The sequence below is a fragment of the Tribolium castaneum genome, chromosome 4, assembly GCF_031307605.1.
Source record: "Tribolium castaneum strain GA2 chromosome 4, icTriCast1.1, whole genome shotgun sequence".
In the NCBI taxonomy this organism is placed as follows: Eukaryota; Metazoa; Arthropoda; class Insecta; order Coleoptera; family Tenebrionidae; genus Tribolium; species Tribolium castaneum.
In genome coordinates this window covers 9033625-9047178 of record NC_087397.1, presented here as the reverse complement: position 1 = coordinate 9047178, position 13554 = coordinate 9033625, and the positions used below count along the sequence as shown (strand labels likewise).

The following is a 13554-nucleotide window of genomic DNA, read 5'->3' as shown; positions in this document are numbered from 1 at the left end:
GCAAAAAACTAAAAAATTAGGAAATAAATAACATAAAATACTATGAAGACAAAGAAACTAAAAAGCTAAAATACTAAAAGCCTAAGAAACACAAAATCTTTAGATGTAGAAATACAATAACTATGACTAAAACTAAACACTAATAAATTAAAGAAATTAAAGAAGCCTTATTTTATATTGGGAAGGATAACACAACTGTAGAATCTTTAAAACTCATTTAGGATACAATTCAGTTTAAGAATTTAGAAAAAACAAAGATAGTGTCAAATATTTCCATTTGTAATAAAACAAATTTACCTCCATGGTGGCTTTTGTGAAAGAAATATTTATTTTTCAATTATATAAAGGGCAATTTTAATTTTTATTCGTCTAAAAATGATTAAGCTCAAAGTCAATATTTGTCTTGTGCAACAACGATTTTCTTAAATCTGCACGCGTGATAACACTATGAACTTCCTCCTAACAATCCCGAGATAAGGAATATAAATGTTCAAATATTGTAATAAATTAATAGCGTTTGCACAATTTTTATGACGTCTTAGTTCACCACGAAAATGTGCTACATCACAGATTACACGATCAGTATTTCCCAAAAATTTTAAACACAACCCAACGATTACATCATTGTTTTTGATTCGAATTGTCGGTGTTTTGAGAGACAGTTTAATAACAAACATGATAAAAAGACGCGATTACCAGAACCCTTATCAAAAAATATAGATGTTAATATGAAACAAATTACGATAATTGCAATTAATTTCCCAGCTGTCGGCCGTGAACAAGCATGTGTTTAGTTTAAAATAGCTTTTTTGGCAGAGCGTTTGAGAGGAGACGAGTCTGCGTCATCGATCAACCACTGCTTTATTAACACTTTGAGATTCTCATCAGATAAGTTAAGTCCGGGCTCAAACTCGTGTAAATAAGAGAAAATTGTTTTCGCTAACGTTAACACAACTGTGACATTCAAACCATGAAGGAAACCGAAGATAACAACGTATTTGTGTTATCAAAAAGACTGGATGACGCTGAGAAGAACAAGAACTCGGACGAATGTAAGTAGATTTTTACCCTTGACTCATATTGTGATTATCAACACTTCAACAATTTTTCATCAACCAGAATGTGAACTTTTACCTTATTTGATAATTTTATTGTCACACAAATGTAACACATCACCAATTAAAAGCCATGTGATGCGATAGCAAACAGTTTAATTAAAATTAATCGAAACAGTTGGTGACATTCGAGCTAATTATGGACGAAAGACTTCCTCTGAAGGCTTATATTTGTGCTTCAGGTCGGAAACCGGCCGATTTCGAGACGGCCATAGGAGCCACTGGTTTCGGTAAATTCAACATAATCCTCCTCTTGATCGCTATGCCAGCAGGCTGGAGCTCAATCTTCGAGACCACAACCATGTCGTACGTTTTTCCAGCAGCTCAATGCGACTTGAGTTTGACGCTGGAAAATAAAGGATTTCTTAACGCTATTACTTACATCGGTAAGCGGAGCTTCCAGCTAACAAAGCGCAATTAATTCTTTGTAGGAATGATATCGAGTGCGTTCGTTTGGGGGTATTTGTGCGACACCCTAGGCCGGAAAAAACTCCTGGCCATTGGCTTATTCCTTGACGGAATTTTCGTTCTAATGAGCGCATCGTCGCAAAACGCAACTATTCTTATGATCGCCAAGTTTTTGGGAGGTTTCATGTGCGTGCGCTTATCTCGCTTATCAGTCTAACATTTAATAGTCTAGTCAAATAATTAAAAATAATGGGGGAAAGCTTGTTTATAAAAACGTAAATAATGGCTTAAAGTAGAAGCCAAGAAATTTTTGGAAATGTTTTGAAAATCGCTCGTGATAAGTGTCTGGCTTAAAAATTACATAAACTGAATAAAATAATTAGAAAACACCAATTTTATTCTCATTTAATAAATTTTTTACATGTTTTAGCCAAAATTTTGCGAAATAATTGCGTTTATAATTGATAATTATTTTGTCTACGTACAAGAAAACAATAGAAATTTTAAAATTTTGGACATAATTAAAAAAGATTTTTGGATTTATTTTAGCTCAATCTTAAAAAAAAATCCAAAAACTAAATTTATTTTTTAATTGTTACAATAGTTAATAATACGAGTACGAAAACACACAAAGAACTGACGTTGTGCAACGAGCGTATGAGAGTTGCATACCTTTTTGTTGGAACATTATAATTTAAAACACGTCACTATGGGAAGCGTGTTTTAAAATAGTGATCCGGGTTCGAACTCCCGACCTCCCCCGGCGAAAGTGGCGCTTATACCACTGGGCCACCGGGCCCCAGGTACTGACCGTCTTTTGCAGATATTTTAACACAAACTTTTTAAATAAATCAACATTACAAACTATATAATTGCAATAATTCACCTAAAATGCAAATACATTCAATTCAAAAGTCGGCGAATTAGCTCGAGAAAACATTTTCTTCTACTTTTTTAAATTTAATTCTCTAATCTTTTACCAGATTTCATCAAAAGATTCTGGGCGTATAAGTTGATTCTACAATTTTAAAATTGTTTTTACCTTTTTTGTGACTTTCAGCACGTTTTTGACCAAAAATGGAAATAATTTCTCCAAAAATCACCAAAATTGTGTATTTTCTAATCAAAAATAGTAGACGTACGCAAATCCTACTGAACTCGCTGTGGCCATGATTTTTATTAACAATGTTTTTCGGGACTTTACTAAACAAACTCAGTTAACTAAAAATTTTTAGGCATAAATTAAATATTTCGTTTAATTTTTTTATAATTATAGAAGTAAGTCATCTAAGGATTCAACGCTAAAGTTTGAAGTTATGTTTCACCTTTACGTTCATCTCTTATTCTCTCAAAACAAAAGGTATTTTTTCCTTTATTAGGATGTGCTCTTACGTTTACAGTTTGGCGTCTTAACGTACTTTTACCTTTTGCCGCATTATTTTCATATTTCTGTCAGTTTTATGCTCCGCTTTACGTTTATACGTCTATTTGTCTTCTCAATCTCTTATTTTCGTTTACGTGTTGTTTCCTTACCTTTTCTACACTTTTTTTCATAGAAAAATTGTTGCTCTGATCCGGGTTCGAACACCCGACCTCCCCTGTCGAATGTGACGCTTATGTCACTGGGCCACCGGGCCCCAAGTACTGAGCGTCTTTTGCAGATATTTTAACACAAACTTTTTTAATAAATCAACATTACAAACTATATAATTGCAATAATTCACCTAAAACGCAAATACATTGAGTTCAAAAGTCGGCGAATTAGCTCAAGGCAACATTTTCTTCCACTTTTTTTCAATTTGATTCTCTAATTTTTCACCAGATTTTATCAAAAGATACTGGGCGTATTAGTTAATTCTACAATTTTAAAATTGTTTTTGCCTTTTTTGTGACTTTCAGCACGTTTTTGACCAAAAATGGAAATAATTTCTCCAAAAATCACCAAAATTGTGTATTTTCTAATCAAAAATAATAGACGTACGCAAATCCTACTGAACTTGCAGTGGCCATGATTTTTATTAACAATGTTTTTCAGGACTTTACTAAACAAACTCAGTTAACTAAAAAATTTTTAGGCATAAATTAAATATTTTCGTTTAATTTTTTTATAATTTAAGAAGTAAGTCATCTAAGGATTCAACGCTAAAGTTTGAAGTTATGTTTCACCTTTACGTTCATCTCTTGTTCTCTCAAAACAAAAGGTATTTTTTCCTTTATTAGGATGTGCTCTTACGTTTACAATTTGGCGTCTTTACGTACTTTTACCTTTTACCGCATTATTTTCATATTTCTGTCAGTTTTATGCTCCGCTTTACGTTTATACGTCTGTGTTTTCTCAATCTCTTATTTTTGTGTACGTGTTGTTTCACTTACCTTTTCTAAACTTTTTTTCATAGAAAAATTGTTGCTCTGATCCGGGTTCGAACACCCGACCTCTCCCGTCAAAAGTGGCGCTTATACCACTGGGCCACCGGGCCCCAGGTACTGACCGTCTTTTGCAGATATTTTAACACAAACTTTTTAAATAAATCAACATTACAAACTATATAATTGCAATAATTCACCTAAAATGCAAATACATTTAGTTCAAAAGTCGGCAAATTAGCTCGAGGAAAACATTTTCTTCTACTTTTTTTCAGTTTAATTCTCTAATTTTTCACCAGATTTCGTCAAAAGATACCGGGCGTATAAGTTGATTCTACAATTTTGAAATTGTTTTTACCTTTTTTGTGACTTTCAGCACGTTTTTGACCGAAAGTAGACATAATTTCTGCAAAAATCACCAAATTTGTGTATTTTCTGGTCAAAAATAGTGAACGTGCACAAATCCTACCGGATTCGCAGTGACCATGATTTTTATTAACAAAATTTTCGGTACTTTACTAAACAAACTCAGTTAACTAAAAATTTTTAGACATAAATTAAATATTTTCGTTTAATTTTTTATAATTTACGTCATCTAAGGATTCAACGCTAAAGTTTGAAGTTATGTTTCAAATTTACGTTCTCTCTCAAAACAAAAGGTATTTTTTCTTTATTAGGATGTGCTTTTACGTTTACAATTTGGCGTCTTTGCGTATTTTTACCTTTTGCCGCATTATTTTCATATTTCTGTCAGTTTTATGCTCCGCTTTACGTTTATACGTCTATGTGTTTTCTCAATCTCTTATTTTTGTGTACGTGTTGTTTCACTTACCTTTTCTAAACTTTTTTCATAGAAAAATTGTTGCTCTGATCCGGGTTCGAACACCCGTCCTCCCCCGTCGAAAGTGGCGCTTATACCACTGGGCCACCGGGCCCCAGGGACTGACCGTCTTTTGCATATATTTTAACACAAACTTTTTAAATGAATCAACATTACAAACTATATAATTGCAATAATTCACCTAAAACGCAAATACATTCAATTCAAAAGTCGGCGAATTAGCTCGAGAAAACATTTTCTTCTACTTTTTTTCAATTCTCTAATTTTTCACCAAATTTCATCAAAAGATACCGGGCATATAAGTTGATTCTACAATTTTAAAATTGCTTTTAACCTTTTTGTGACTTTCAGCACGTTTTTGACCGAAAATGGACATAATTTCTCCAAAAATCTCCATAGCAACGTGTTTTCAATTAAAATGTTCCAACAAAAAAAATTGAATAACACTCGCATACGTTCGAACTTTAAGCTTGTATTTTCGCACTCGTATTATTAATAACTATAAAACTTTTTTAAGCTCTTACCTATTTTTAATAATTTTAAAAACAAACAATTCTTTGACTAAACGCTGTTATATACTTCACAGTTACTTAAAGCATTTCCCTGAAATGACTGAACTATAATTTTAGAATAAATGGACCTTTTGCGGCACTTACGACTTACTTATCAGAGTTCCACTGTGCCAGACACAGGGCTCGGATCCAGATGATGCTAGGGATTGTCTTTAGTTTAGGGACTGTGATATTGCCCTTTGTGGCCTGGGCGGTTCTTCCGCTTAATCTAAGTGTAAAGATTTTTAACGATAGTGTAGGTAATTTCGCAAAAACTGGGAAAAATCCGTTTTTATGTTCTGTTTCCAGAATTTCACTCGTGGAATTTATACTTGTGTTTGTGTGCATTTCCGGCTTTGATTAGTTCGATTGCTTTTATTTTCATGCCGGAAAGTCCGAAATTCTTGATGTCGATGGGCCGGAATGAAAAGGCTTTGGAGGTTTTCAGGAAAGTTTACTGTTTTAATACAGGAAATGCGCCCGAAACGTTTCCGGTGAGCTAATTATAAGTGCGAACAGTTGTGTGTGACTCTATTACAGATCAAAGAACTGGTCGAGGAAACAAAACTGAATAATGACTCGAAACACGGGGGCAGAATAACGGCCAACAGAACCAAGCTACAAGCGATGAAAGAAGGGTGGCAGCAGATCACGCCTCTGTTTTTCCCACCTCATTTAGGCAAAATCATTTTAGTTTGTTTGCTACAAATGCTGACAATGATGAGTCTTAACACGTTGCGCCTTTGGCTGCCACAAATCTTCCAAGCGATCAACGATTATCAATATTATCACAATGGATCGACCACTGATCTTTGCACAATGATCGACCAAATACGGCCTAAGAACCAATCTCAAAATTGCGAAGTGGTAAGTTACCAAAAACTTTAGTCAAAACACAAATTTGCTTTCAAGAATTTGAACAACTCGTCGGTTTACATCAACTCAATCATCGTTGCTGTTGTCTCGATTGGTGGCTACATCATTGCAGGGATGCTAATCAATGCGTTGGGCAAAAAAAGACTTCTCAGTAAGTTATTCACAAACTTTTTTCATTTAAAAACGTAAATCCTAACACATTTAAAATTATATGCTAAAAAATTGTTTTGTCAACTGTTTTAATAACAAATTAAAGAATAAGTAAATCAATGAGCAATGAGCAATTTTAATTTCATAGTTTATACAGTTTTTTGTGACATTATGTACACATTCTCTAGCAGTAATTTTTCAACCTTGTTATCCCCAATCATTTTTTTTTGTTTAGACATCCTGGGAATACTTTCTGGATCTGGTGCGATGTGTTTGTACTTTGCTCAAAACTCGCTATCAACAATAATTTTATCGTGTCTTTTTGTCTCCCTGGGCAGTATTAACATAAACGTAGTCCTTGCCGTCGTTGTTGATCTTTTCCCAACAACTTTACGCACAATGACCATCTCCCTAACCATGATGGTTGGGCGGTCGGGTGCCATGTTGGGTAATTTGATATTTCCAGTTTTACTACAATTAGGGTGTGCACCACCCTTTTTCACTGTGGGGGCTGCAATTGTTGGTAAGTGAGGCAAAATACTTATCATAAAAAATTAATTTAATTTCGGATTTTCAGGCTGTGCTTTCTTAGCGTGTCTTTTACCAAATACGGACCTGAAAGCGCTACAGTAGTTGTAACTTGTAACTTATAACGAACTGTGGTACCAATTTTTTTAGCAATGTGTTACTTGTTGAAATTAATAAAAAATACAACATTAAACTGACTTTCATTAAATAAAATCACCCATTTTACCAGTTAAGAGGCCATTATTATTTACCATTTTGTGTTCAATGTAACGTAAAAAACACTGTTTTCTTTATTCGTGCTATAAATACAATGTAGTTTTGCAATTAAATCAACAGAATTTTAATCTCACTGTTTTTAGTTTTTTTGTATTACAGTTTTTAAGTTTTTAGCTTTTCAGTCTTTGAGTGTATACAGTTTTTTTATAGAATATAATTTTTCAAATTATTAGTGTTTCTTTTGTCCAGTTCTAAAGTCTTTTCAGTTTCTCAGTAGCTTAGTCCTTTACAATTTGAATCTAATAATAATAAAATTTTTAGTATTTTCCTAATTCATTTTCTTATTTTCTCAACGTTAAAGTTACTTTGCGAGTTTTCAAACTTATTTTTTTAATTTTAATTCTGAAGATTCACGAGACGTTATAATAGTACAGCTTTATTTTAGCTACGCTACTTTAGAAAATGACCTACTTTCACATTTTAAAATTTTAGCAAATAACATAACAAAATTAAAATAGTACGCCTGTCACTTATTGAACTATTGAACTCGTAAATAAAGTGTAAATTTTAGTTGGTGACATATTGTACAAAAAAATCTGGATATAAAAATATACTGAAAACAAAAATATTAATTAAATGAAAAAATATTGGTAATGTAGAATTTTTAGTACTAGTGGTAGTATTTATGAATTTCCATACAGTGAATTCATTTTCCATATATATCTCAACCTGAAATTTTTCTACAGAAAAATTAACTAATTTTACAACAGCAAATTTAGAACAATATTTATGTTCAGCAATTAATTAACTTCTTTACAAATTTTTCTTTGTGCAGTAAAGAATTTTAAGTCTTGTAAGTTTTTGTTTTTGTAATGGAATTTATTGCATTAAAAGTTATGTTTGTATTTTTCCTACAGTAGGAATTAATAAGAAATGTATCGTAAATGATCAGATTTCAATACATATAATGTCAGGTTTTTAACAACTTTTTTTGACACATAAATAATGGTTTTAACTTCCAAAAAATCCGGTCTTTATTTATAAGTAGCCATTTCTGAAAGGTTTTTAGATTGTTTCCTGTCAGTCTTACTTTCCTGGTTTTATAAAATCGACTACCTACTAAAGATTGAAAAGTGTTAAATTTAGAACCCGATTTTTTTCCGAAAAAAATAAACAATATTTTTGATTTTGCAAAAATCTCACAAACTTTACAAAGTAGACCCCACAATACCTACATCGACAAAAAGCTCATAAAAAATGCCTTACAATGATGCAAAAAATACAGGGTGTTGCATTTGAAAAAATCAAATTTTCACAAAATCGTAGTAGGTGATGGAATATCGACACCGAATTCGCCATCATTGCAAAAAATACGCTAAAGCTAAAGGAATCGACCTGAAAAAAGTTGGTTAAGTTATCTTGAGTGATTCTGAAGTCATAAATTTTTCTGTGTGTCTATGCACTACGCTATTTTGTCTAAGATTCCGGAGTGTGTTATATCGACAATTTCCTGGCGAATGTATTAAAAAAAATGTATAAAAGTGCAGTTTTCATTAAAAACACAGAAATTAGTAGTGAATTTTATTTCGAAACATCCTGTATATAAATCAAAATATTTTTAAAATGTGCCTTATTGTCTGACCTATCATTTAAAAAAAATCAAAAAAAAATTACTAATCAAAGTACGATTTATAATTTTAATTTATAATTTGCTAACAGTCTATACTTGTATCATTTTCACACTCTTTTTGTTGTGCTCTTGTTGACCACAAATTCCTCTTTACACTTTAAATCCCGTTATTATTGTAAGTTTCCAAATTTATAAATATTTTTATCACTTCATCAGTCTCTTTCCATGTGATGGTGACGTTTTAATAAGCACAATAGCCTGATTATTTGTAATTCATTCTGCTAACGTCTATCAGCGATGAAAATACCCATTGTTCCTCATTTTACAAAAATAACAAAATCTTAGTTGTGTTTACTTAACAGCTTAAAATCACACTATTAATACACAAATCATTCCTTGAAACAAAGAAAGTTTTTCCAGATTTATCGTATTTTGCCGTCACAGAGAGTACAATCAACTGATTACACAAATTAGATTATAAAAAAGATGTGCACTGGGCTAATTCTAGTATTCAGTGGTTCGATATTGAAAAAACCCAAAAACAATGACGACTTGTGTTAAAGACGAGGATAAACCAACCAGTGGTGGCATAAGTAAGTCCTCCACTTCTTTTTATTTCATAATAGTGTCAAGAATTGTTACAGAAAAAAGCGCAGATTTTGAAACTGCGATATCAGAAACCGGCTTCGGCCTCTTCAACTTAATTCTAATATCGGTTGCAACCCCTTCGGTATTATCCTCGCAACTTGAAACCTCCTCCTTATCATTCGTGTTCCCTGTTGCCCGCTGTGACCTGGACATTTCTCTGGAAGCCAGAGGAGTGGTCAATGCAACGATATACACAGGTTTGCGCGTCCAAAATCCCAAAATTGGGTTCAATCTCTTTCGTAGGAATGATAACCAGTTGCTTCATGTGGGGCTCCCTGGTGGACGTCTTCGGCCGTCGCAAAGTCCTAGTTTTCACCCACTTTGTGGACGCTTTCTTCGTCCTAATGACCACTTTTGCGCCAAATCTGTACGTGCTGATGGCGTCCAAATTTTTGGGAGGGTTTATGTAATTCAGCAATTATTGTGTGTTGAAATCACAAGTAATTGAACAATTTTAGTGTGAATGGAATTTCAATGGCCCTAACTCCGTATTTATCAGAGTTTCACGGCACATTATATCGTGCTCGTGTGCCTTTAACAATCGGGCTCATTTATAGTGTTGCAAATGTCGGTTTACCACTTTTAGCGTGGTCGATTTTACCCTTAAATATTAATTTTGGCCTTTTCGGAGGCTTTGGTAGAGTCGTTGTGGGTGAAGTTTCCGGAATATTAACCAGAAATTTTAGAATTTCATGCATGGAATCTCTTTTTACTTGTTACAATGTTTCCAACTGTAATAGCCGGAGTTGCGTTTTTTTTAATGCCTGAAAGCCCGAAGTACTTAATGTCCAAGGGCAATAACGAAGATGCCTTGAAGGTGTTTGAGAAAATTTTTGCAATGAACAAAAAACAACCGAAGGAAGAGTATCCGGTCAAGTCTCTGGTGGATGACAAGCAAATTTACCAAAAGAAGTACAGTGTTAAGGAAGCGTGGCAACAAATCTCGCCCTTGTTTTCGCTAAAATATGCGGGAAGTTTGACTCTAGTTTGTCTATTGCAATTCTTCTATATGATGAGGTATGCTATATTAATGAAATATCTTTTAACTAACAGACACTCGCGACTTTGTCCGAGTATATTTTAATTCAGAGACCAGGCTTATTATGAATGTTTTTTTTCATCTAGTTGATGATGGAATTCTTTGTTTCAATACTTATTGTAGTTTCTGAATATTATTGTAACTTCCATCAAAAACAAATTTAATTAACAATAAAGCATTTTATTTTTTTATTTTTTGTATAAATGGTAAAAAGATAAAAGCGGAACAACACATCAAAATTTCAGAGTTAATGAACAACTTTCTTGAGCAAATAAACGCATTTAAAATTTTCGTTTAACAATTTTTTATTTTGACATTATTTTTTTTATGTTATTTTTTTAAATATTAAGTTTTCTGCGTTATTTGGATCAAATTATCGCTTAAACAAGGTGTCCCAGCGATGTGAAAAAGTCCATTATTGACCTTTAAAAGTTCAAAAATAAATGTTATTTATACGAAAGCCATAAATACTAACCCCTGACTCACCTAAAATTATTTTTAATAGTTAAGCATACAGTATGTTTACGAAATTAACTACAACACAAACTTATGTTTTTCAAATAGAACAACCCATATTTTTTGCATTTTTGGATGAAGCTTTTAACACTGATGGTTAATTGTTATTAATCGATTTTACTTCGTTTTTCCATTAATTCGATTTTTTTGACGAAAACACGCTCTTTTAAAACAATCATTAGGTACATAAAAACTAAGAATCTCAGTATAAAAAATAAAAGGCCTTGTTACAAGTTAAATAATTCCAAAATTTTAAATGGAACACCCAATTTTTTATTTTTGTAACTGAAGGACCTTTGAATTGTCTCCCTAAAAACATTAACAGTTGTGTCTTCTGCTGATTACTCAAAAGATATTTATCTTTAAAAATAAAAAAATATATTAACTATTGTTTCAGTACTCGAAAAGTAAAATTTTCAGGTAATAATAACTCTAATGTCATCCTTAGGATATTAGGCGTCATTCATTCCCTAGTTAGCCACATTGCGATCAGATTTCCAAAAACCTTAGACATATTAATTTACACAAATTTAAGTTCAAAAATATTTTTTATGTATTTAAACCTCTTATGGATGAAAATTGCAAAAATCTTAAAACACGTATTTCTTTTTTTTTTGAGCTGAAAGCCCAGATATACCAATATACTTATTTTTTCATGGATATTATCTTTACAAATAATGGATTTTTATACAAATTTTGAGACGTCATTTAACCAGAAATCCCAAAAACAAATGTTTCTTCACTTTTAAACGAAAGCCCAAATAGTAATTCTTATGAATATATAACTTCAAAAAAATGACAGATTTTTATAAATATCATCTTTTTTAACCGAATGTCCAATCATCAATTTTCATGATTATTACTTCAGCAATTAAGATTTTTTATATTTAACCTTCTTGGGAGTGGAATTTCTAACAAACCTAAAACAACGTTTTTTATTTTTAACCTATAGCCTAAATACCATGGTTAAAAATTACAGATTTTTATATTTATTAACCTCTTTCAAAGGTGGAACTTTAAAAAATCGACAAACACGCATTTCTTCAGTTTTAACTGAATGATTAAATATCAAAGATTAAAAGTAACGGATTTTTATATTTGACCCCCTTTGAGGGTAGAATTCCTAAAAATTATAAAACACAATATGTTTCTATATTTTCCACCGAAAGTCCAAATATTAGTTTTCATGGATATAATTTTAAAATTAAAGATTTTCATTTAAATTTTAATACCCTATTTAACCCCCTTATGAATTGATTTTTCAAAAATTCTGAAACACTTTCTTCATTTTTCACCCCATTAGAGACGGAATTTCTAAAAATCTTTTCTTAGCTCTAAAGAACGTCCTATCTTCCAAATTTCATGTTGCCAGGTTCAGTTGTATTGAGATTATAATTTTATTTCAGTATCAATTCATTACGCTTGTGGTTGCCTGAAATTTTCCAAATAGTAAACGACTATGAACAGGAGAACGACAAACCAATTTCGTTTTGTCAAATGTTGAACAGAATCAAACCCACAGTGAACGCGGAAACTGACACCTGTTCAATGGTAAAAACAACAATCACGACTTCATTAATAACACTTTAATTTCCAGAACTTTGACAACTCTTCAGTTTATATAAACTCTGTCTATGTCGCCTTGTGTGCAATTACCGGTTACGTAATTGTTGCCCTTTTCGTAAACAAACTTGGAAAGAAGAAAATTTTAAGTACGCGTTCATATTTTCGTACCGAAATGTTTTAACCATTTGCACAGTTTCTCTAGGACTTATTGGGGCAATAACAGTAGCTTCTATCTACTTTGCGCCCAACAGTTCGACAGCTTTGGGGCTTATTTGCGTCCATTTGATGTCAACAGGTATCTCAGTTGATACAGTTATTGCAGCAACTGTTGATCTATTTCCAACTTCGTTAAGGTTTGAACCAATTGTGCTTTAGTGAAAAAAATTTAAAAAAAATTTCAGAGGTTCAGCCATCTCTCTGTCGTTCATGTTTGGCCGGATTGGTTCCGTTTTAGGAAATTTAATATTCCCAGTACTTATTCAAGCAGGTTGTGCGGCCACTTTTTTCACACTTGGAAGTTTTGTCATGGGTAATAATAATCAATGTAAAAATTATAAGTAACGAACTTATTGATTTTTTTTTTCAGGGTGTACTGTACTTTCTGTCTTTATACCAAATACTGAGCGTAAAGCATTAGGTTAGAAATTAAGTACTACATTTAGTAAATATTTTTTTAATTACAATGACAATTAATATGACTGTAAATTAAGAAACAAATAAAACTTACAAAAATAGAAACGAAGAGACTTTGATTCCCTTAGCCACTCTTTTTTCTTCTGAACATTTAGTAAAAAAATAGCTGCAATATTACAAACAGGAGTACTTCCTTAACAAATTCAGACCTGAAACTCCTGAAAGAATCCTTTCTGCTTGTTAGTGTTTATTGTAAAATTTGATAAAACTGTTTCGCATTTTTTTTTCTTATTATGGATAAAATCGAGGATAAAACTAAAAGATCTTTAAGATCTTTGTTCAAAATACGCGATTTTCGCAACCAAAAGCACAATAACAAATAATGATGGTGGGAAGGATCTAGTTACAAGGACAAGAAATAAAACAAAATTGGTTTGGATGACTAGTTTCGTTCTAATTCGAACATTATCAGA

The 13554-nt window shown here is 32.1% G+C and overlaps 1 protein-coding gene across 1 annotated transcript; it reads left to right on the top strand.

Annotated features, from left to right (window-relative positions):
• Positions 1-587: 587 nt before the first annotated feature.
• Positions 588-13186, top strand: LOC100141966 (synaptic vesicle glycoprotein 2C). The gene is made up of 17 exons (XM_064356228.1): positions 588-1052; positions 1298-1501; positions 1547-1709; positions 5358-5539; positions 5589-5773; positions 5820-6146; positions 6192-6306; positions 6541-6828; positions 9324-9524; positions 9571-9733; positions 9786-9964; positions 10014-10344; positions 12289-12433; positions 12480-12594; positions 12642-12801; positions 12850-12977; positions 13035-13186. Exons 1-17 carry the CDS (start codon positions 971-973, stop codon positions 13088-13090), a joined length of 3024 nt encoding a protein of 1007 aa, XP_064212298.1. The 5' UTR covers positions 588-970; the 3' UTR covers positions 13091-13186.
• The last annotated feature ends 368 nt before the right edge of the window (positions 13187-13554 follow it).

Coding starts and splice junctions, on each gene's coding strand:
- LOC100141966 (XM_064356228.1), top strand. CDS start 971: ATGAAGGAAACCGAAGATAACAACGTATTTGTGTTATCAAAAAGACTG. Junction 1,053..1,297: donor GAACAAGAACTCGGACGAAT/GTAAGTAGATTT, acceptor TTTGTGCTTCAG/GTCGGAAACCGGCCGATTTC. Junction 5,540..5,588: donor GATTTTTAACGATAGTGTAG/GTAATTTCGCAA, acceptor TTCTGTTTCCAG/AATTTCACTCGTGGAATTTA.